The sequence below is a fragment of the Neomonachus schauinslandi genome, chromosome 6 (assembly GCF_002201575.2).
Source record: "Neomonachus schauinslandi chromosome 6, ASM220157v2, whole genome shotgun sequence".
Classification (NCBI taxonomy): domain Eukaryota; kingdom Metazoa; phylum Chordata; class Mammalia; order Carnivora; family Phocidae; genus Neomonachus; species Neomonachus schauinslandi.
Genome location: NC_058408.1, coordinates 147,167,748 through 147,191,629, shown reverse-complemented (window position 1 = coordinate 147,191,629; position 23,882 = coordinate 147,167,748). Strand labels below are relative to the sequence as shown.

The following is a 23,882-nucleotide window of genomic DNA, read 5'->3' as shown; positions in this document are numbered from 1 at the left end:
ACTGTCGTCCTAATCATGGTGCTGCCGCTGGCAGAGCCCGCTCTGCCCTCACAGGCCCTGTCCCGGGCAACTGTTTGATTCCTAGAATAGCTCTACGAGGTCGTTACTGTCTCCCTCATTTTATAGACGGGGGAGCTAAAGCTCTGAGAGATTAAGTGACTTGCAGAGCTGAGGTTCAAACCCATGTCCACACCCTTCCCAACGTCCAGGTGACCCCTGCTCAGTGGACTCCCCAGGTCCGTGGCCATTGTCACTTTTGAAAGAGTCATTGCTGTCTGTGCAGAGTGGTATTGAATGGAGGGGCGGGGGTGTCCAGTATCCTCTCCTCGGAGCCCTGCTGAGGCCCTTTGTCTGGGGTGACGTCAGGGCCAGAAGTTCGGGGCTGTTTGCCATTAAAAAGTAGCTTCTATTCCTGTTTCTTTTGTCCGGTGACCTGACCCAGCAAATTGGTTTCTGTTTTCTGAGCAAAGGGGGAAAACACAAGGGCTAAACATAGCCCCGATTGTTTTTACTTTTCTTATGTTGTACTTCTTCAAGAGATAAAGATAGTAACAATTAAAATATTATCTGCCCCTCAGACAGACCAAGTGGCCACCTGGCTGGTGTTGACACACAGTAGCAGCACTCAATGTTAGACATTGCTTTGTGTTTCCAGAGTATCTTAGAGCTCATACCGCTAGCCAGACTCCCGGCTGCTTCACACGCAACCATCCATGGCCTCGGGAAAGCAGGAAGTTGAAGGCAGAGCCCCCAGGTCGGACCTAGCTGGCCGAGGAGGGGTTACCAGTGCCAAGGATAAGGGACAAGTGGGACCAAATGATAACCCACGGCCTGCTCTGCAGCTTTTATCTGCACATTATCTGTTCCTTCCTCTACCTACCACCAGCTAAAGTCTGCTGTGTGCCAGGCTCCATGCTGGGCACTGGGGGGCCATGCTGGGTCTGTGCTCGAGGGCTCGTGGCTCAGTGGAAGCAGACTTGTAAATAGATAATTAAGGTTCAGTTAACATCTGAGCCATAAGATTGAAAGTCAGGCAAAGAACTGTGGGCGCCCAGTGGCTAATGTGGAGAAGGCACATCTACAGAGAAGGAGATGTTTGCGTTGGCTCTTAAATGATAAGGAAGAGATTCTTGCTGGAAGGATAAAGGCAGGAGAAGAACAGTCCAGGCCTTTACAAAGGTGTAAGGGCATGAAAGAGCTGGTGTTTGGGGGGGAAGCTGCAGATTCACTGCAGACACATTGCTCTCGCATTTAACCCCAGTGGACCCAGTTGAGAACTGACTCTTCATCATCCCCGAGGCAAAGGAATCTTACCGTTAAGGTCGTAGAGGCTTACCCTTAAAACAGAGTGGAGTGGTTCCTGCAGGCAAGCAGGAACACGTTAGAGTTAGCCATCCAACCCCAGTCCCCACTGGGGATTTGATAGTGAACCTAAACACAGACGGAACACCCACCTCCCACACAGGGAATGCCTGTGCCCATTCCCACAGTTGTTTCATGAATCTTCCGTTTTATAAGGAGTCCTCTTCAGGGCTGTGTACACAAACCAGGAGGAGTGTGCTTTCTGGGCTATTCCAGGGACCGTCCAGGATGGTTTCGATTCTGCCTGCTTCTTGTCTGACTTCCGATGTCAGGAAGTTCGGTGTGCCTGGAGTAGGGTGAACTGGGGAGGCGATGAGTGGATGGGGTCTGGATGGCAGGCTAAAACGTTCTTTCTTTGAGGCCACAGGCGGCTGCATGGGGACAGACATGAAAGATGTGGGCCTCAGGAAGTTCTCTGGAAGCAGTGAGTCGGTGAGCCTGGATTAGGGAGGCCTGAGGGGTCCCGTCAAGAAGCCTCAGGATCACGAGATGGCCATGGGGGAGGAATGGCACTGCCAGATGAGAGGGACTGAACCTTCATGCTTAACTGGCTCCCAGGTCCCCTTTCTTCTCATGACTTCCCTGGAGATGGGGACAATTCCAGGGCAGTGAAATTAAAATAGAATGGGAAGTGGTATCCTCTGAGGGTGGGATCAATTCTTTTTAATTTCACGGGTTTCCCAGGGCCTGGGATGGAGACTGTCTGTAGTGAGCCTCGGGTTCCTTAAGCAGGGCCACCATGCTGGGGCCCTCCCTGCTCTGTGGCTGGGCCCACTGGGTCCTTCTTCAGTCACCACATTCCCAGCCCATCTGGCGCCTCAGCGCCTTGTCCCAAAAGAGAAGTTGGTGGCCAGTGTTATTCTAAGGGAACTCCCTGAAAGACCAAAGGAGCAGACCTAGCGGAGGCTGGGGTCATAGGTCCTGACCCTGGCACAGCACCAGTGGGTTTGGTGGCCACGTCCCCCACACATTTGGAAATACATTTGTCCTTACAGAGAGTGTAGCAACTCTAGCAAAACAAATGGGAAAAAAATATAAATCAGCCAGCTCTCCCCCATTCGAGTATGAACATTTTGGTTTATTTTCTTTTAATCATCACATGTAACATGCATGTTTTACAGAATAGGAATCGTGCTATCTATATAGTTTTTCTATCTTGTTTCTTTAGGCTTCGAATTACATATTAACATTTCTCCACATCATTAATATTCTTTGGAACTCTGCTGTTTTCATACTCCATATTATTCCCTGATCATTTATATCACCAGCCCGACTGCAGGGTGTTTTAGTTGTGTTTACCATTTTACTGCCACTCATATCACTTCTTTTTAAGATTTTTATTTTTTTATTTTTTTATTTTTTATTTATTTATTTTTTTAAGTTTTTTTTTTTTATTTGAGACAGAGAGAACGAGAGAGAGAGAGAGCACATGAGAGGGAGGAGGGTCAGAGGGAGAAGCAGGTTCCTTGCTGAGCAGGGAGCCCGATGCGGGACTCGATCCAGGGACTCCAGGATCATGACCTGAGCCGAAGGCAGTCGCTTAACCAACTGAGCCACCCAGGCGCCCCAAGATTTTTTTTTTTTTAAAGATTTTATTTATTTATTAGACAGAGACAGCGAGAGCAGGAACACAAGCAGGGGGAGTGGGAGAGGGAGAAGCAGGCTTCCCGCTGAGCCGGGAGCCCAATGCAGGGCTCGATCCCAGGACCCTGGGATCATGACCTGAGCCGAAGGCAGTCGCTTAACCAACTGAGCCACCCAGGTGCCCACTTCTTTTTAAGATTTAATTTTTGTATTTGAGAGAGAGAGAGCACGCGTGTGCATGCGAGCATGAGTAGGGGACGGGGCCGAGGGAGAGGGAGAAGAGGCTCCCCGCTGAGCAGGGAGCCCGATGTGATGTGGGGCTCCATCCCAGGACCCTGAGATCACGACCCGAACCGAAGGCAGACACTTAATCAACTGAGCCACCCAGGCTCCCCTTTGTATCACTTTGAAGAACATCATTACATACAAATCTACACCTTTTTCTGCGGATAACTTTTCTTCTTGTAAATCAGCTAACAAGAGTGACTCAGTTGATGTTTGTATTTCTTTTAATTTTACTTTATTATAAGTTTACTGATCTTACAACTACTAACAAATGTCAAATTGAAACTGTTTTAAAAGAATCATGGCTGCTCTAGGGGCAGTGAGTAGTGAAGACGTACTTTGAACAACATAAACGCTACCTGCAAAAACGCAGTTTATGGTAATACTTTATCAGATTTAGTTAAAGGGACACGTATGGAGACTTGCCATGCACCAGGGCCCAAGAAGATTCCTGGAGGAGGGGAATTGGACATTTGGTGACTGTCCTGTTTTGTTCCCAAGTGGCCTAACTGGGTTTAAGGAAGAGCCCTCTCGGAAGAGCCCTCTCCTGCATCTCCAACTTCTGAGGCCGTCTCATGGGAGCAGCCTCTGGGCGGTTCTTCCCGTGTCCCCTGTCCAGGCTCCCAACATCTTAAGCATGTTTCACGACTGTGGCAGGGTGCCCTAGGTGAAGGAGCGGCACCTTTAGACATGATTTGGCTGATCTTGGGCTTGTGAGGCTCCTTTTGAGCCTTACTGGTCCTTCCCTTTGAACCTGTCCAGTAGCTGCAGACACTCAGCACGGGGTCAGTCCCTTGCTGTGTCTCTCAGTGTCCTTTGAGAAGTGACCCCTGATCGAGGAGATGGACGTGTGGTCCTTGCTGACTGGCGCATTCATGTGGGTTTCACCGTGGTTTTCTGAGTGGATGGCCCATCCTGCATGACTCAGAAACTCGCTGAGGGCAGGTCCAATGTTGGGCTCCCTGTGGTCTCCCTCGACACTGTGGCATGGTGAAAAGAGCAGGGCGCTGGGGTGGGCCAGCCTGAGTTAGCCTCCAGTCATTTTTCAACTGTGTGGCCCCGGGCCACTTACTCACCCTCCACACGGGGCGCCTGGTGGGTTCCAGCCGCCATGGGGGTTATCTGCTCAGTAAACAATGGCAGTGCCATGAGAGTTGGTGTGTATCAAACACCTGCCTGAATGTCATTTCAGGTTTTGCTTCTGTCCTTCTGACAACTGACGGACTCAAGCCATAGTTTTCTGTATGTTCCCCTGTGTACCGTTCATAAATGTGTGTAGATTTAAAAAAATAGAAACATGCCAATATGTGGATCCCTGGCAGCACAGGATATGGGTCTCAACTTTGCTTTTGTATTATAAACTTGAATACAAGAACTACGTCAGGTTTATCTGTGTCCTCCTAAGATCCTCAGCACAGTGCCTGATTCTTCAGTAGAAAAACACCACGTAGTTCCTGAATATTTCACTAAAATAAAGGCTCAGGTGCAAAGTCAGCGTTTCCTAGTGGGGTTAGCTTATTTATTCATGTCTTCAAGTAGAGACCTGACGATGTAAGTTTAAAGCATCCCTGTATGTCTGTGAAGCCCAAGACATGCTCCTACAGATTTTACCCATTTTATTTTATTTTATTTTATTTTTTATAATTTTTTTTTTTTTTTTTTTTTGCGAGAGAGAGAATGAGAGAGCACGAGAGGGAGGAGGGTCAGAGGGAGAAGCAGACTCCCTGCTGAGCAGGGAGCCCGATGTGGGACTCGATCACGGGACTCCAGGATCATGACCTGAGCCAAAGGCAGTCGCTTAACCAACTGAGCCACCCAGGCGCCCGATTTTACCCATTTTAAACATCATCGATCTCAGTGAGAAATCAAGTGAACACGAGGAACGTGCTCCATGACTGGCTGTCATTGGTGATGATGTTGATGTTGCAGAGCATTTTGATGGAGGAGGCATAAATCAGTACAGGTTCTAGTTTCTATTGTCAACAAGTATTCTAGAGATGGAATTTGGATGAGCTAACCTGCAGCACTGCCTGCCCCGTTCGACCTTGACCCTCCTAAGTACCAAAAGACTCCTCTTGGGTCGTGGTCTTCTGCCAGGGCGTTGAGCCCCAGCTCGAGGGGATGGAACAGACATCCTGCCCCAACTGCTGCAGGCCAGGGGAGGGCTGGGGCAGGCCGGCTTCCCACCTATAAGATGGGAAAGCATTTGGGTGAAAACTGTTGTTTTGCACTTTCCCGGGAGGCAGTGTGGAATGTTGGAAAGGAAGCCGCGCCAGGAGGCCTGGGGGGTACGTGCATCCTGGGCCTCGCTCTGCGCCTCACTCAACACCGTGGGATTCACATCCCCACTCCGAGCCTCTGTTTCTCATCCATAAAGTGAGGTTGGACCGGATGGTTTTGAAGGGCCTTCCTGCCTCTAAAATCCTGTCTAAAATGGGCTCTTGGTTGTGGAGATCGAGGGCTGGCATGGAGGCCTTCTCAAATCCTCTTTTCTCTTTGTCATTTCTGAACCAGAAAATGACAGATGGAGAGACCTGGACAGGAAATGCCCTCTTCAGATTGAGCAGCCGAACGCCGGCATCTGGGAGTGCCTGCCCGAGAAGTGTCAGGACGGCGCCCTGTGGCACCGGGAGGCCGCGACCGCCTGCGCCGTGACCAACCTGATCAAAGACCTCAGCCTCAGCGACCACAACGGGAACCCCTCAGCGCCCCCCAGCAAGCGCCAGTGCCGGTCACTGTCCTTCTCCGATGAAATGTCCAGCTGCCGGACATCGTGGAGGCCCTTGGGCTCCAAAGTCTGGACTCCCGTAGAAAAGCGACGCTGTTACAGCGGAGGCAGCGTCCAGCGCTATTCCAACGGCTTCAGCACCATGCAGAGGAGCTCCAGTTTCAGCCTCCCTTCCCGGGCCAACGCGCTCTCCTCGCCCTATGACCAGGCGGGATTCCACCACCGACTCGGAGGTCAGCCCTGCGCCAGGGGGGCGCCAGGCTCGGCCACCTGTGGACAGGCAGGTGACATCTGGAGCCCCGACCCGAACCCTGTGGGCGGGGGCCGGCTCGACATGCAGCGGTCCCTGTCCTGCTCCCACGAGCAGTTTTCCTTTGCGGAGTACTGTCCACCCTCAGCCAACAGCACACCTGCCTCGACGCCAGAGCTGGCCAGACGCTCCAGCGGGCTGTCCCGAAGCCGCTCCCAGCCGTGTGTCCTTAACGACAAGAAGGTCGGCGTTAAGCGGCGGCGCCCAGAAGAGGTGCAGGAGCAGAGACCTTCCCTAGACCTTGCTAAGATGGCACAGGTAAGAGCCCCAGCCCCGCGGGAGGCGTCGCAGGAGCATCTCGGTGCTCATGGGAGCCGCTCCTGGCCCTGGCCCATCCCCATCCCAGGCAGAGGCAGGGCGCCGGTTTCAGAAACGCCCGGAAGCGCGTTATGAGTCCTTGTTTTTTAAGTGCTCTTCAAAGAAAGATGAAATCAAGGTTGCTTTTTTTTTTTTTTTTTAGTGTCTCTTTCTCTCCGTTTAAAATCAGAGATGCCTTTTCCCTGTGAACGCAATGCTAGTGGTATTGGAGCAGACAGATGGTGAGAGGTGGGGTGTTGGTGGGGGGAGACCATTGTCATCAAGCACTGGTGACCTCCTTCCAGCATTTCACTGGAGCCTCTGTCCCAGGAACCCAGCCCTGCAGTGCAGGCCAGGATTCATTGTCACTCGGATGATGCCGATCCTGAGATCAGGACCGTGGGTCATGGTTTCAGAGGGTGAGAGATGGGTGGAAGCACTTACTCATTTGATGAAACTGTTGACAGCACGAGACCATCCAGAAATTGTGATTGCCATCCTCTGTGCCACCTTTGTAATCATCCTCGCTGTTCACTGTAGGCGAGGCCTCCGGCCACGTGCCCCGTCCCTTGCACTTTATCCTCTGTGTACTGGAGCCCTGCCTTGTGCTAACACTGAGCTCGGGGACTGATTTGAATGAGATGAACGTGGAGTGAGTACACCGTCTACGGGACAGTCTCCGAGCCTGGGTGCCACCTGTGTTTGGTTCTTACCGAGGAGGCCTGAGCATGACAGTGAGGCTTGGGGACTAGGGTTGGCCCTTGTGACCCATCCAGTGAAGGACGGGTAGGTGTGGGTCTCTCTGTTCTGTGTCTAGAGGCCTTCAGGTGCTTCATGCTGCGGTTTAACTGTTGTCTTTGCTGGTCTTGTTATGGAAGCCTCGGTCACCAGTGGGTGTTAAGGGACGGAACCTGGCTGGCCTTGCTCATGCAGCATGTGGCCGCCTCTGGGCAGGCGGGCTCCCATGTCCACTCCTCTTTGTGGGCAGAATGGCCTTCCTTCAGTGCCCAGAGCTGCTTTTTCAGCTGGACCTCCTTTTGCTTTAGAATAAAAATGCAGCTTCTGTTGATGGCATTTCCTTCCTTTCTCTAGCCCCGCCTCCCAGCCTAGGGGTCCCCCCCACAACAAAAGAAGAGGGTCAGGTGTCTCGAGTCTTGAGCATGCACCTGGTCCCAGAGTCCAGACTGTCTGGCCCTTTGCTCCAGAGCCTGGCCTGGCCTGGGGCAGCCGGAGGACAAGCTGGTGACATGCTGCGCCTTCCCCGTGCCACTGGGGCTCCACCCTCCGCCCCGCACTGGCCAGGTTCCGTCACTCCTCCAGGTGTGTCCCTTTCTTTTTCCTGAGTGGCGGACATTCTTTGCTTTACTAGCTAGACAACGACCAAACCCACGTTCATTTACGTTGGACACGCGACTGGAATTTTCCTTCCCTGCAGGAATTTAAATAGGTAAAAAGGCTGGAAAGGTGACAGATTTAGGTGACTTTCTGAGGGAAACCCAGAGCCCTGAGTCCTGGCTGCGATAAATGGCTTCAGTTAAATTTTTAATGTTGAACTTATTTTATGAGCTAATAAGCTAGATAGGTAATAAAAACAACTTACACATGTTATTCTGTTTTACTGCCCACAAGCTGGAGGAACAGCACTGGCATCACTAAAGACATTCCCCGTCCTCACTTGGGTAGAAACTGCTTGAAAATATATTGCTCCGTGGGGCTGTGCCCAGATGTGTAGATTGCTTCACTGGCTCCAGGCAGGCCTCCAAGATCCTGGGGAGGCCGCCCTGATTCCGCCTGCTTTTCTCTAGCCAAGGCCTGGGTAGGGCAGAGTCCAGGGAAAGTGAAGACGGGGCCCCTGGGAAGGGTGTATGCCAGGAGGGGGAGGCCAGAGCCCTGGGGATGGGCCCTGAACCACCCCGACCATGCCTCTAGGGCCCCAGCCAGCCCTCTCTCCACGGGGCCCGGCCTGCTTTGGCTCCCCAGCTGGGTAATTTGTGGCCTCATGGACCTTACTTTTGCAGGAGCTCTGAAAGCCGGGCCTGAGGCCACCCCAGTGCCTTTGCAGAGAGCCCTAGATCCAGCCTGGAACGTGTAGGACCCTGTGCCTGGGAACCCCACAAGCCGAGCCTGTCACCGGCGTACAGACACCTGCTCACTGCCAGGTGACAGCCCATGTGGGACTGCTGCCCCCAGATACCAGTCTCTGTGGGCTGTGGCTTTCTCAGCATTTGTCACTGCCAGGGAGGGAGCAGGGTCTGCGCATCTCTGGAAAGATAGGCTTGCACCAGGGTCAGCCTGGCTCTGTTTCTCCAAGCTGGATCTTGGACTCTTTTTCATAGGTCTTGTGATCTTGGTTTATAAATAATCACTTATTTGGGGGGGGGCGAGGGGTGCTCATTGAACATTTCTGTGAAGGAGCCCCTTTGTGTGTGTACATCTGCGACCAGGTGTATGAGATTGGTGCAGAGTGTCTTTTCGGTTGGAGCGCCTGGGAGTTCTGACAAACCCCAGCTTCCTGCAGGCACTCTCTGGGGCTGCACACACGTGCCCGCACATGGGTGAACACGCAGGCGCTTTCCTCCGGCCGTGAGGCAGGGTGCCGAGAGCCGCTCCGGCCTTGCCCATTACAGCCCCTCCCGAGATCCTTCTGGAACATGGTGTTCACTTTTGGGTCTGCATTTGGGGACTGGGGGGACATCAGCACATCGGAAGGCCTCCAGATGAGCGGCAGGAGGCTGGCGGCCCCGGGCAAACTGCCTCACGTCTCTGTGCAGCACATCATTCCACCACCGCAGCTGCTGTTGTTGCTACTGCCCTAGGACTGTCGGGGGGAATAAGGGAGATAGCACATGCGCGTGTGTGTGCGTGCACGCCCGTGTGTGTGCACACCCTTGTGTGTGCGCGCATGTGCGTGTGTGCGCACACCCGTGTGTGCGTGCGCGCGTGTGCACGCCTGTGTGCGTGCGTGTGTGCGTGCGCCCATGTGTGTGCACACCCGTGTGTGCGTGCACGCCCGTGTGTGCGCGCGCACGTGTGTGCGTGCGCACGTGTGCGCGCCTGTGTGCGTGCGCACGCCTGCGTGTGTGTGCACGCCTGTGTGCGCGCGCGTGTGCGTGTGTGCGCACGCCCATGTGTGTGCGCACGCGTGTGCACGCCTGTGCATGTGCCCGCCTGTGCGTGTGCGCATGTGCGTGCATGCACGCGTGTGTGCGCACGCCTGCGTGTGTGTGTGCGCGCCTGTGTGTGCGTGCATGTGATGTGTCAGCGTGTACACGTGCATCTCCGGCTGGACGTGCAGATGTGTGTACGTATGAACGTGTGTGTGTATCCGTAGCTCTGAAGACGTCTGTGCGTGTCTCGTTGCTGGCCTGCATGCGTGCGCGCACACACACACACACACACACTCACACGACCTGGTGCCCTGGCTGATGTGCAGCGAGTGCTGACCGTTACCGTTGGCATTGCTGCTGCACATCTTGGGGGGAGGGCATGGGCTCGTTGCGCGCGACTCCAGAGGCGGAACTGGGAGAGAGCTGAAGGTCCCAGGAGGCACACTCAGTGCATTAGAAGGGCTCCCTTTTTTCTGTATCTGCCTGTCTCTTTCCTTCTGTTTTTCCCCTCCCTTTTCTGTCCTTGCCATTTACTTCTTCTTCTTTGTTCCTCTTCTTGCCTCATCCTTTCCTTTTGAAAATGGGAAGGAGGCCTGCCCTGCAGCTCAGCCCAGCCCATGGTGAGCTTCGTGCTCAGAGCCAAGGGGTGTGAAGTGGTGACGGAGTCGGAATCACTACTGCGAGTGGAGACATGATCCTGGGAGCCCACGAGAGGCCCTGCCCCTTCCCGGCTGCATCTCGGGACGCAGCTGTCCAGCCGGCGGGCAGTGAAGCCAGGGCGCAGGGGGTCCGGGGGTAGCAATTGCTTTCAGACTGTCTTTACTCACGTCTTCTTTTTTTAAAAGATTTTATTTGTTTATTTGACAGAGAGAGAGAAAGTGAGAGAGGGAACACAAGCAGGGGGAGTGGGAGAGGGAGAAGCAGACTCCCCGCGGAGCAGGGAGCCCGAAGCAGGGCTCGATCCCAGGGCCCTGGGATCATGACCTGAGCCGAAGGCAGACACTTAACGACTGAGCCACCCAGGCGCCCTGCTCACGTCTTCTTAAAACCTCAGTACCCGGATCATGGGCAGGGATGCCGAACGAGCCTGCAGGTGCCCCAGCCATCTGGCTCCGGAGTGAGAGAGGGTGGTTGCAGAGAGGAGGGCACCCCAGTGGGAGAAATGCCGCCAGGACCCAGGCCAGGAGGGCCCGCCCCGTCCTGTTAATTGTCATCGCAACCACTCAGCTCTGGGAGCAGCTGCTTGAAGGCAGCCCAGAGGGGCAGTCGTGCCTGTCCCTGCCCAGGTCACATTTTGCTGACCTCCCTCTCAGCTTTCCCCACGTGACCCCTTCTGCCTGGTGTTTTTTGTGAAGCCGAAGTCTCCTTTGCAGAATGACAATGTGTGTCATTGAGAGCAGGGCCCAGCCTGAGCATAGGAGTTGTTTACCAGCGGGACTTTTGCTGATATGATTTGTTACTGCTTCTCTGAGACCTGGCTTGACTACCAAGCATTGGTTGACTCCCAGCGAGACCTGAGCTATGCATGGCCATTTAGACACAGATCACATGTGTGTGAGCAAAGATCTCAGAAGAAAGCAGCAGTTAAAAAGATTACCCACGGAATGCCGTGCCCCTGGGCGTCCCAGTCTTGCTGTATTTTTAATTCCAAGCTGGTCAGCTTGCAAGAGCAACAAATTGTATTTCTCAACAGTGCTTCAAACAGAAGCGAGACATTTGTGAGGAGGGGTCGGGATGCTGAAACAGAGGTTTGATTGATCACAGCTGCCCACACACTGAGTCCTCAAACCTCCTGGAGCAAGCCCCAGAACAGGCAGCAACTGTTGTGGTAGCAGATGTGTGAGGGGCCCAAGCAAGCTGGCGGGGGGCGGCGCGGGGTAGGGGAGCAGCACGAGGTTAGGTGCTCTGCCGAGAGCTGGTCCAGGGTGAGTCCGGGAGACGAGTCTGGGACAGCCGGGTTGGCTGGGGCTGTGGGGGCTCTGAGGGGTAAGGAGTTGCTGCCGGAAGCCGTCAGCGGTATCGCAGATGCTCATCGGCAACCCATGGCTCTTTGTTGGCAGGCCGTCCCTGGGTCAGCCTTCCACTCTCCGCCCTGCTTGCCAGTTGGGGTTGCCTTTCACCATGTGGGGTGGCCCTTCACACCCCTGGCTGCACGACCGCCCTGCTCAGGCAGCCCCAGCAGCCTCAGCCAGCTGTGCTTTCCCTTGGCAAAGTCCCTGGGCTTGGGCCTGGTGCGCCCGAGCCTTCAAGGCCTCCTCCTGTCTGCACTGCCCCTGGCCGGCTGTGCTGCTGGTTTTCGTTTTCTGCTGCCTTGTACCCGTAGGCCCTTCCTGTTGGCCTGGGGAACCACACTGACGGCAGACAGAGGCACTCAGCGAAGGACCGCCCCTTATGGCACAGAGTACAGGTGGTCATAGAAAGCCCGGGATTGCTAATTGGAATGAAATAAATGCTAAATAAAAGGAAACAATCAGAATGGGCTTGAACAAAGGAAGAGAGTCTTTAAGACTTGGATTGTCAGAGTGGCGCCTGGGTGGCTCAATCGGTTAGGCGTGTGACCCTAGATTTTGGTTCAGGTCATGATCTCAGGGTCGTGGGATCAGGCCTCCATGTTGGGCTCCATGCTCAGCTCAGAGTCTGCTTGTCCTTCTCCCTCTGCTCCTCCCCCTGCTCACCTTCTCTCTCTCTCTCTCTCTCTTTCTCAAATAAATAAATAAAATCTTAAGAAAAAACCAAAAAAACAAAAAACTTGGACCGTCAAGGGGTGGTTGGCCAAGGGTGGCAGCTCTGGGTGCTGATCAAGCACGTCTGTTCCGTGCTCCTGACAGACATTGCTAATCGATTGCAGCAGTCTTTCTGGTTGAACTGGGAGGCCTTAGACTCCATCCGTCTGTGATCTTGGCAGCCACTGCTGATCGATCTGCCCTCTGTCAGTCTCCTCACTTGAGGGTGAGGCCTCTGGAGTCCCGGGGGAGTCGGTGACTTGCCCAAAGACACGTGGTTCTTTAGGACTCCTAAAGGCTGGAACCTGGGCCTCCTGACTCTGGGTTCAGTGCTCCCCCTGCTGCTGTGATTTGTCCTCCACAAGGATGGCCCACTTGGCCTTTCCAGGTAGGCGACCCTTATAGGACCTAGAGGGTGGGGAGGTGAAAGCATGAGTTCTGGAATCAGAAAGGGGCTCAGTTTCCCTTTCTGCCACTTTTGAGCTGTGTGCCTTAGTCACCTCTGTAGGCCTCCATTTCCTTGTCTGTAAAATGGGAATGGTAGTTCCTGTTTCTCATGGGTGAGGGGAGGAGTCAGGCGGTGTGGATCCGGCCAGTGGCTGGCGCTCCGATGAACATCAGAGCCGCACCCTGCAGCTGGTCTCCTGTTCCTCTGGTTCTGGGCGTCAGCGGGCTCCTGGGAGAGGTGGTGTCAGCGTGAGGCCGGGGTCCTGCCAGCTGTGGTGAGGGGGGAGGGCCGAGCCAGAGATTAGTTTCAGTTTTGTCCGGAGTTTCTTTTTCTGGCAGAGATAGGCCTGTCAGTAACAGTGCAGCACCCCTGACGGGGGTTCTCACAATTGAGGGAAACCCCTGTGCAGATGCTTGGATCACTCCTTGCTGTCCCTAGTTGCAGCCCCCAGGTTGTATAAGCAATCCGCTTCAGGTCACTCGGATTGGGGCCGAGTGTTGACACAATAGCTTTGATCTCCCCGGGAAAAAGAAAAGTAGAAGGAGTTCAGCTGGGGACATGCCAGCGAGGCAGCTTTTAGTGCCACTCGGTGATTTTCCACACTTTAATTGTGGGCCTTTCTGAGCCAAAAGGTGTCTTAGAAGATGTGAGGCAACAAAGCTCTGGGGTGCCCAGGGCTTTCTGGAGGGCCTCTGCTTTGGAAGGCAGTCATCCAGGTGGGAGCCCCTCTGGCTCCCCAGATGTGCTTGGAGCGTCCTCCACTGCCAGGCCGTGCTCTGGTCCTGGGCGCAGAGGCCTGCGAGCTAGGGGCCCTGCCCTCTGGAGGCCAGCACACCTGAGGACCTCTCTAGTCCCACTCCATGGAAGCCAGAGTGGGAAGGGCTATGGGCCAGGTGGTCCTTGCCTCTTTGGTTCAACTCCAGGGGCCCACAGGAGAGGGTTTCGAGAAACCCTGTGTTGCCCCCCAGCCCGCTGGAGAAGAAGCAGACTGTGGGCTGAGACGTGGGGAAACAGAGGGCTGGTGGAGAACAGGGCCTTGGCCTTGCCCATGCGGTGGGCTTGAGCCTCATCCTGGGCAACTTACTTGACCTCTTGGCACCGTTTCCCCATCGCCGAGGTGGGGTAGCAACACCTTCACTTGTTGTGTTGCTGGCAACCCTGAATGAGTTCATCAGCGTGACACACTCATGTGTGCCCAGGGTAAGCCCTCGGTAAGAGCCAGCTGTCATCATTGCTACTGGCAGCCACATTTTAGGAGTAGGGAGAGAATTTGTCAAAAAGAAGGAGCTGCTATTCATCGAATGTGAGCTGTCCTCACTGTGGGGATTCTTTGTCTGCCGCTCAGGTCCTCAGCCGTATTTCTGCTCCCCAGAAGAGGGCCTGGCGCCCAGAGGCTTCTGTGGCTGGTCCGAGGGCCTGGCTTGAGTTGTTGAGTTGCCTTGTTGGGGTTTGGACCTAGGGCTCTGGGTCTCCAGTGTTGGGGTTTTGCCCAGCTGCCGCATGGTAGATGCTTCCTGTAGCATGGGGGAGACGAAGCGTGGCCTGTCGTTGGGAGCGTAGCTGTGTCTGGAGTTAGAAGACTCGGGTTGAAACGCAGTTCTGCACCTCTCTGTGCTGTGACTGTGAGCCTGTTGTCTTGCTTCTTTGAGCCCTGGGTTTATGACCGTGTGTACTTGTGCGCAGGCGTGGTCGAGACAGACTGCGGCTTCCTGGGCACCTCTCCAGGGTCTGAATCCGTGGGTCTGGGCCAGGTCTGAATCCCTGGTGCCACAGTATTTCGGGAGCTCCCCAACGGAGTGGCGTTTGGGAGCAGCAGAGCTGGGCACAGGCCTGGTCTGGTGACTCTGCAGAGGCCAGGGTGGGCATATCTCGTGTGGAGACAGCACCAGGAGTCAAGGCCCCTCAGTCAGATGGCCTTGGGTCAGCCTGGATTTGGAAAGGCGTGACCTGGAGAAGGGCTTCCAGAGCCCAGTTTTCCTACTTCCAAGTCCTTGGATGGGCCCCTGCTGAGTCATTGTGCCAGCAGAGCAGTGGCATCCCTACTCGGCAGTGAACCTTCCTGAGCACCAGAGAGGACTTGGGGTTGACCTGTGCTGAGCTGGGGACGTAGCTACCTTAGAACTGTCCGGAAAAACAGCTAACATGCAGCGTTGGGCATTTGTGAGTCAAGTCCCTGTGTGTGGGTTCTTAAAGGCATCTTCCGAGTCCCTGCTCATCATCCCGAGTCTGGGGTTGGGAGCAGAGTGAAGGAGCAGGAACCCAGTGGGACTGCTTATGCCCTGTCCAGGTGCTGTGTGTGCTATGTGTCTCAGGCTTGTGGGAGCCTTTGAAAGAGGCCAGGCTTCCAGAACGTTCTCACAGCACATTAGACTCAGCCTCACGAGGGAAATAAGCCACGAGGCAGCCCTGGCAGAGCTCGGGGGTGAGATGGGGGGGGGGGGGCCGCAGGAGAAGCACAGGTGTAAAGGTTGGAGTCAGGAGGGGCTGGGAAGAGCCCCGGTGTGGCTGGAATAGAGTGGAGGAGGGGGCAAGGGGCCCAGCATAGGGGCTTCCTCAGTAGGCACTCTCAAGTCCTCTGGCTTTTATTTTAAGTGCAAGGAGGGGGGCATCAGAGAGTTGTTTTTTTGTTTTTTTTTTTTAAAGATTTTATTTCTTTATTTGACAGAGAGAGACACAGCGAGAGAGGGAACACAAGCAGGGGGAGTGGGAGAGGGAGAAGCAGGCTTCCCGCAGAGCGGGGAACCCGATGTGGGGCTCGATCCCAGGACTCTGGGACCATGTGACCTGAGCCGAAGGCAGATGCTGAACGACTGAGCCCCCCCAGGGGCCCCGGGCATCAGAGAGTTTTAAGCAGGGCAGTGACAGCACCCTGAAGAAAGCTCCTTCTGGCAGGGGGAGCCACACAGACTGAGGGCTGTGGGGAGACAAGAGGCCATGGGCAGATGATAGTGGGCAGGCCCACAGTGGGGGCAGTACACACGTTGATCTGCGTTTGAGGCTCACACATTCTGGAGGTGTACAGCAGGACTGGCCAATGGCTTCATCTTGTCATTAGCTTCCAACTCACCGGAGTCATGGACCTCACTGGGCAGAGAATCCATCGCCTTAATCCCCAAAGACCGCTTCCTTTAAACTACTCAGTTTAGTGTATGCTGGATGTCAGTCTGTCTTGGTTTCTGGCCCGCAGCCCTCACTTTGCCAGTATATTTTCTCCATCTTTTCTCAGTAAAAGTGAAGTCTAGTCGACCACTGCGATTCCTTTGGTTTCTGCAAGCATTCTTGAAGCCATCCCACCCCCAAATCCTTGCGTCTCGGTGCTTTGCCAACCCAGGCTATCTTTCCCTGCTGTGGAAACTCGATTCCTACCCTGTCCCTGGACCTCTGACTCCTGTGCCGAAGCTTCTCAGTCCTTGCCCGCTCGAACGTGGGTGCCGCTCTGGCCTTGGGCTGGGGAAGGCTGGGGGCAGCTTAGGGCCACAGGAGGATTCTCTTACAGGTTTGAGTGCTTGTCATGCTGGATCCCGCTTCAGCTGTGCCACATTTGGTCTGTTTACAGTAGCTGGGGCAGCAGCTCTGGAAAATGTGGCATCTGTGGTGCCCTCTATGAATCTACTAACAGAGCCTGTAATCCCAGCCCAGCCCGGAAGGATGCACGGGACGGGGATGCTTGATGGACCTGGAGGGATTTTGGCATTCCCCACCCTCTTCCTGCTTCCTTATTGGGGATGTTGGGGTAACACCTCCTGGGAAGGGGCCTTTGGCAAGGCTGTGGGGCTGAGAGAGCCCCCGGGAGGGTGGGAGATGGGGAAGCAGAGAAAGGTATTACTGAGATGGACATGCGCTTAATTATGAGCCAGGCCCAGAGCCCACACATCTGACACGAGCCTGTGCCTCTGCCCGGTGCAGCCACTGGTTTTCATGGGGCCAGCACAGGGTGGAAGCTTACTTTCGACTCTTTGGCAGCACAGCCCTCCACTGTCCTAAGCATGGCAGTGACATAGAATCTCCCCTGTGGACGTGGGCCATTTATTTACAACATTTTCACAGTATCAGCCGTCCTGAATTACTGCTGCTTCTCCCAGCATCGGGCCACAGTTGAGAACTAAAGAGAGTAAATGCCACACAGCAGGGCAGGCCCTCTGCTGCAGTCCCCAGGCCAGCGGGAACTTGGTTCGACTGGACTTGGAGTGGGTGGTAATTGCCTATTTAGGGCCAAATGATTAACAATGCCTCCTTTGAAAGTTGGACATAGTAGGGCTCTTGGATAACTCTTTTTGGCGGGGGGGGAGAGGGGTGGCTTTCTTTTCTGTCTTGGAAAACAAAGGAGATGGTTGCTTCCAAAATACAGCGCAATGACCAGAAGCTCCATTAGCGAGCAGTAGCAGTGAGCTCACATCAGTAATATGTCACCGAAGGCCACCAGGCGCCAACCCTTTCCTGAGATAGTGCAGGGCCTTCTAATGCATTTAATCTGTGTGGAGCGGGTGGTAGCGGTGGTGGGGGCCGCAGCTGCTTCCTCGCCAGAGCTCTGTGCACAGAGAGCGTGCGGAAGACTGCCTGCAGCAGCCAGGGCCCCGGCAAGGGACAGAAACCACCCGTATGTCCACAGAGGGGTCACCGTGAGCAGTTGTTAATTGGGTTTCTGGAGAACCAAGAAGCCAAGACGTGAACACCAGATATCATGGAGGAAGCAACTGCAGGAAGCTGCTCCCGCCCCGGCGAGGGTGACAAAGGGAAGAGGCCATGGTTCTGCAAGCTGCAGAGCTTGGAGGCCCCAGGGCCCAGGGCCCGCCGGGTCTGGGGACAGGAAGCACGGTGCGGCTGCTTCTGCACATGTCGGGAAGGCTGCAGGCTGCAGCCTCAGCTCTCATGCACAGGACAGAGGGCCTTCCCGGGTCAGAAACTGGGCCGGTGACGGTGACAGCCATGGGAGACAGGCAGGAAGATGCAGCCCCCCTCCCAGTGCTCCTGTTGGCAGAGCCTCAAGGGGAGCAGATGGAAGAGCCGCTCTGCCCCCCCCCTGCTGCCACCGGGCTCAGAGGCCAGTGGGCCTGGAACTGAGCCCCGGGCTCTGGGGTCCGCCAGAGCTGCTGTGGGAATGCCTGCCCTCTTCCTGCTGTGCAGTTCTGGGCCGAGCGTGGTCTCTCCGTACCATCTAGCATCCCAGAACTACGGGTGTGTTCTCACTCTTCTGCTCTTTCCCTCCTTGTCTCACGTGGTGTCTGATGAGTGCCTGGCACTCAACAAGTCCCCAAGGATATCTCTGGAAGCCACACACGATTATCATTTTCATATAAGCTATTTTCTAGAGAGGGAGTAGATAATAAGCAAGCAACAGGCAAGAAAATTTCAGGTGGCGGTAGGTGCTATAAAGAAAATACAACAGGGCGCCTGGGTGGCTCAGTTGGTTAAGCGACTGCCTTCGGCTCAGGTCACGATCCTGGAGTCCCGGGATCGAGTCCCGCATCGGGCTCCCTGCTCGGCAGGGAGTCTGCTTCTCCCTCTGACCCTCCTCCCTCTCATGCTCTCTGTCTCTCATTCTCTCTGTCTCAAATAAATAAATAAAATCTTTAAAAAAAAAAAGAAAATACAACAGGCTGGATGTGGATGCCGGGTGGGAGGAGAGGCGGTGGATGTGGCCAGCTTTAGGTCGGAGTGACGGGGCGGCCACTCGGAGGTGACCTAATGACGAGATGCCTTCAGCCATGCACAGGTGGTGAGGGAGAGCATGCTAAGTAGAGGGAAGAGCAAGCACAAAGGTGGGGAGTTGGGATGGGCTTGGCAACTTGAGGGCAAAGCAAGCTGGTGTGAGGGTGTCCTGGGCGAGGGGGCTGCCCAGGAGGGGCTGCGAGGGGTGGGCAGGGCCAACTCAGGTGGGCCTTGCAGGCTGGGGAAAGGAGTGGGTCTTTGTGCTTAGCCCGGGGGAAAGCCATCAGGTTCCCAAGAAAGGATCAGATGTAATTTCCTAAGTGTGGGACCCTCTGAATCCGCTGCCTTGGGGATCTGGTCTCAGAGTGCACCCGGGAGACCAACAGGTCGGGGCAAGAAGGCATGTAAACGTTCATCAGGGGAAAGAGGAGGATGACCAACTTTGTCCTTGGGGAGGCAAACCAAGTCAGATATGGCTTCCTTTTCCTCTCAGGAACCAAGAAAGCCAGAGCAGTGAGACACTGGGGCTTCCTGCATTGGTTTGGGTCACTTGCCTGGTCAGCCTGCTGCCGACACTGTCCCTTCTCCCTGGGAATTCGGACAGCATGGTTCATGCCGGGAACCTTTACCTGGAGACCTGCACCTCCTGTGGCCTGGGCCCCACCCCCTGAATGTCTGGTGAATGTACAGACGCAGCACTGATGGCTCTCGCCATGGGTGACCGTGTGCTTGCAATGCCTACGTGTCCCCATCCCCACCTCCCTTGTGGGCCAGAGACAGGATTTATGTTTGTGGTGTTCCGTGTTGTCTTCATCACAGTCCTGGAAAGTGGGGATTACTGTCCCCATTTTGCAGAAGGGACTGAGGTTCCGAGTGGCCCCCAAGCTCCCAGGGCTTGGCGTGCCTGCAAGGTCCACGCTTGTTCCAGTTTCCATGCCCATCCGGGGCCCTGGGCAGAGCTCAGGGTGCCAGGCCCTTCCCACCTTGGGTGTCTGCACAGAGGGTTAGAGCCAGTGGGGGCTGGTGTCACGGAGCTGAAGGTGGGCTGGGAGCAGGTCTTCCTTCCTCACCTGTGGTGGGTCCTTGGTGGGACAGATCGACCCTGGACACGCAGGGGTCTCTGGTTTGAGGACAGTGACGTGGATGGGCTCAGAGGTCAGTGGCCAGTTCTGGGATGGCAGCTGGGCTCTCACGTGACATGGTCAGGAGAGCCTGATCTGGCCCCCACTCCACCAGCTGTTGGAATTGTCTAGACGATCTGAGGTGACAGTTGTCACCATTCTGGATGAAGTAGGCTACAGTGGATCATTACTGAAACCTGAGACCATTTCGAAGCAGCGACAGGGTGCAGCGCCCAAATGGGGGCACTGACGGTGGCCTTGATGGAGCTCAGGAAGCTGCGTGATGCCTGCAGCTTGGCATGAGATGGTGTGTGGAGAAAATGAAGGTCCTCTCCCTCCGTGGACCTTCCCCACTGTCCCAGCCCCAGGCCCTAAAGAGACCCACGGTTCAGGGTGCTGGCCATGAGGCTAGGCCTACAACCTGCCAGCCCGGACAAGGAAAAGAGCAGGGGGGAGTACGGTCCTCATCCCAGGTTTTGGGACCCCGGTAGGGCTCTTTGGAGGCCACACATCCGGGGAGCTGGCCTTGCCTTTGCTTCAGTCTGCTGGGGCCTTCTCTGCTTCCTCTGGGGTTTTAGGTGGAACAGAGGGGAGCCATGAGCCTCTCAGCCTGTGCTGGGAGGGTATAGGGAATGCCCTCATCACAGGGCAGGACTGTGGAGGACCAAGGCCCAGTGTCTGTGGAGTTCTGTGTGGGGTGTGACTTAATATTTTACAATAGATTCAATATTCTAACTAGAGCTCTGCCAGGTGGACCCCTGGGGCCTCCTAAGTGTGTGTGGGGGGAGGGTTCATAACTCTAAAGTTATGGCCAGTGTCTTCCAGGAGAGGTGACCATTGTCACCTCAAACCATCTAGATCAGGGATCGGCAAACCACAACCCACAGGCTGTTGCCTGTTTTTGCAAATAAAGTTTTATTGGCACATAGCCATGTCAGCTTATTTAGTAAATTGCCTATGGCCGCTTTCATGTTAAAACAGACTGGACGGGCCACAAAGCCTAAAATATTTACTGTTTGGCCCTTCTTACTGGCCCCTGACTAGATGGCCCCATGCCTTAGTTTCCCCATATGGAAAGCAACTGGAGTTTGTCAATTTCTCACTGAAAGCTAGTCATAGAAAGGGCCCCAATACTGTTCCCCTGGCGGTCAGGAATGTGGGGGTGATGTAACGCGGCCCACCCGATTGTCTAAAGCTCTGCTGAGCCGAAACTTGGCCCCTGCGTGGCCTTTTCCTGTGCTCCTCAAGTGGCAAATAAGAACACGGTGATGGAGAGGGAGCAGCGGAAAAGGAGCGGCCAGAGTTTGTGAGTTTTGGCTAACCGGGGCCCTGGCGTCAGACCGAGTCGTTCAGCGTATCTCAGGGCACAAAAGCGTGATTTTTTTTTGTTTTTTTTCTTTTTAAATAAAACTGCATTCTCACAGTGGCGTTGCTCTGGAAGCGTGTGCTGGGTTGCCTGTCCAGTCCCAACGCTCTCGTCTCTTCCAGGTTGCTCTTCTGTTGCTGCCATGTCTGAGAAGCGTGGGCCAAAGTGAGGATTGTTCATTTCCTTCTGCTTTTACTCACTGCCTGCATTTTCTCCCGTCCCTCGAAGAATTTTGGTGAGGCTGTTCCTCTCAGTCTGGTAGAACAAAACTCCGACACAGTCAGTGGGGGGTGGGGGGGGGGGGGGGGGGGGGGGTGGTGGCCCTGGGGTTCTCGTCATTCAGGACAAACCCCTAGAAAGTTCACCCTGGCCAGGGATCCAGAAATCTCTCTGCTGGCCAGATGTGTCCTGGCCCCAGAGGCAGACAACCAGCTCGGAAGTTGCTAGAGGATATTAACTTTGTGGTAACAGAACTTGGCCCAGCGAGGTGGTTTTGGAGCAGCGTTGTGAAATAAGGGAGGGATGACTGCCCTGACATTTAAAGGCCTCTGCTGGCCGTGCTTTTATCCTGCGCTCCACCCCAGACTCAGTCCACAGAGGCTGGCCTGTTCCAGGGCCGCCGCCGCCCCGCGCTTGGGAAACCCGCAGGAGCCCGCACAGAGCCAGGAGGCTGTGGCCTGGGCTGGAGCGTCTTCGGGGACCCAGGAATGTGGTTGGAAAGTTCTCCGTGTGACCAAGAACCACTTCCACCATTGCTGTTGGCGCGAGCCCCGCTGCGGAGCGGACGATGAGGGAGGGAGGGAGGCCGATGATGAGTGCACATCTCCCTGCTAAAGAAAGCTGCTCCCCCTGCGCCCCCTTCTTCCCTCCCGGGGCTGTGGGGCGGCCGCGCCGTGGGCAGCTCTGCATGGACTCTAGGGGTATCTGTATGCAGAGCAGCAGGTTAGGGTCACAATGTTCCAAGGAAGAGTTCAGCTTCACATTTACAGGCTGCACAGGTTCTGCAAGTGCTGTCAACTAAGCTAAGCTCCTACTGTGTGCGGGACGCTGCGGTGAGCGCGCATCAGCCACTGTCTTGGCCTGAGCTGGGCGCGTGCTACCCTGAGCCCTGCAGCAGCATTCTGGGGCTCTGAGAAAGACTGGGTTGCCAGAATGAGGCTGCAGGCACTTCTCTGACCCCGTTGGTCTGAGGTTTCTTGATGCTCAGTCAACCCCCGGGACACAGGTACCGTTTTGGTCACACTGCTCACCATTGAGGACAGGGTAGCAGAGACTTGGTTCATAACTTGCCCATGGCCACGGAACCAGTCCCCGGCAGGTGTGGGACTTGAAGCCGGCAGGTACGGTTAGGATTGTGTGCTGAGCCAGTGCGCACCGGGCAGCCTCAGGAGGCCCAGGAAGCAGGGTCTGAGGGAGGAAGGCTGGAGAAGATTTCACAGGCGGGAATGGAAGCGTAGGTGGAGGGGAGGAATGCAGTCCTGGAGGGCTGCCACTGGCAGCTTGTGCCCGCAGCTTCCGCCCCTGGCTTGTAGGACGAGGGCAAGGTAAGTTTGTCACAGTGCCTAGCCCGTAGTCAGGAACTCGTGTGCACCTTTGTGCCCGTCTCCTGAGGTGGGCTTTGCAGACTCTCACTCTGTGCTGGACTTGTACAGAAGCTTCTCAAAGGTCTAACCCAGTGACACAGGTCTCAGAAAGGTGACGCTTCTCTGAGCAGGGACATGCTGTGTCTCCAAGAGGGGGTGGAGAACGCAGCATTTTGCATGGACATGTGGGACCGACCCCTTGGCAGAGCAGCTTCTGAGAAGCACCATTAACATATTAGCAGGACTGGGCCTGTAGCAGCAGGTGGGAGGGGACCCGCTCGACATCTGTTCTGGGGTCCATGACCTGGAACCGTTGCAGAGGTGGCCTGAAACCTCCCACGGGGGCACAGTATCAGGCAGCACCGAAGATGGCCAGGCCTTCACGGTTGCCCGGTAGGGTCCCGATTCCCGAACATACCAGTGCGTTCTTCAGTTTCACATCTAGCAGAGCCGTTTCCCCAGGCTCCTGCTGGCCCGCCCCTTCCCCTTGCACTGACCTGGTTCTTTGACTTTGGGAGAGAAGTCACCAGTCATGACCCAGACATCTCCAGAGTGCCCACCCAATCCGTGGCCTCTGTACTATTTGTGGTTTAGTAGGACAGCTGCTTTCAGTGGCCAGGCAGGAAAAGGGGCAGAGAGAAAGGAGCCCTCAAGTCTGCTGGGAGGCTGTGGAGCAGGCTGGCTGAGAGCAGGGCTTTGGGAAGCAGACAGAGCTGGTTGCAGATCTAGCTGTGGGACCCTGAGCCTCCGTTTCCTCATCTGTGAGGTGGGTCTGGTAATAGGGAGTTAAATGAAGTGACGTTTCTCTCACATTGAGGACGTAATGGCCCATAAGACTTAATTCTTGGCACATAGCAATATTCTTGTTGGAGTAGGGGCAAACGCGTCTATATGAATGCAAATGATTTCTAGATTCGTTTAAATTTATTGTTTTTTTTTTTGCTTACAAAATTAATGCATACATGTAAAAATATTCAAAGTTTGGAAGGTAAAAAACATTACAGTTCAGAAAAGTAAAAAAACACAGAAAGTGAAATCCTTCTGGAATCCACCCCAGAGGTAGCCAGCACTAAATGTCGTGGTTCTTAGTCCTTTTTCTAAACAGCTGTGACACTGAGTGGGGACTCTTGACTCTCCTTCCAGCCCCGTGAGCCTGTGGACTCTGCAGGTTCAAATGCACTGCGGAGCTATGACAAGAAATAAGAGTTTGAAAAAAAAAAAAAGAAAAAGAAATAAGAGTTTGTTCCTTTAAAAGAGAAAAATGAAAGAAACAGTCCTTATTTTTTTTTTTTTTTTTTTTTTTAAAGATTTTTTTTTTT

The 23,882-nt window shown here is 54.8% G+C and overlaps 1 protein-coding gene across 3 annotated transcripts in view; it reads left to right on the top strand.

The window, feature by feature from the left end:
* Positions 1–23,882, top strand: part of FAM53B (family with sequence similarity 53 member B) — a 120,278-nt gene that overhangs the window by 62,860 nt on the left and 33,536 nt on the right. For all 3 annotated transcript variants that reach the window (XM_021703872.2, XM_021703871.2, XM_021703870.2), the window contains exon 4: positions 5,746–6,527. In XM_021703872.2, the coding sequence (XP_021559547.1) occupies positions 5,746–6,527 (782 nt within the window). The remainder of the gene's footprint in view (positions 1–5,745; positions 6,528–23,882) is intronic.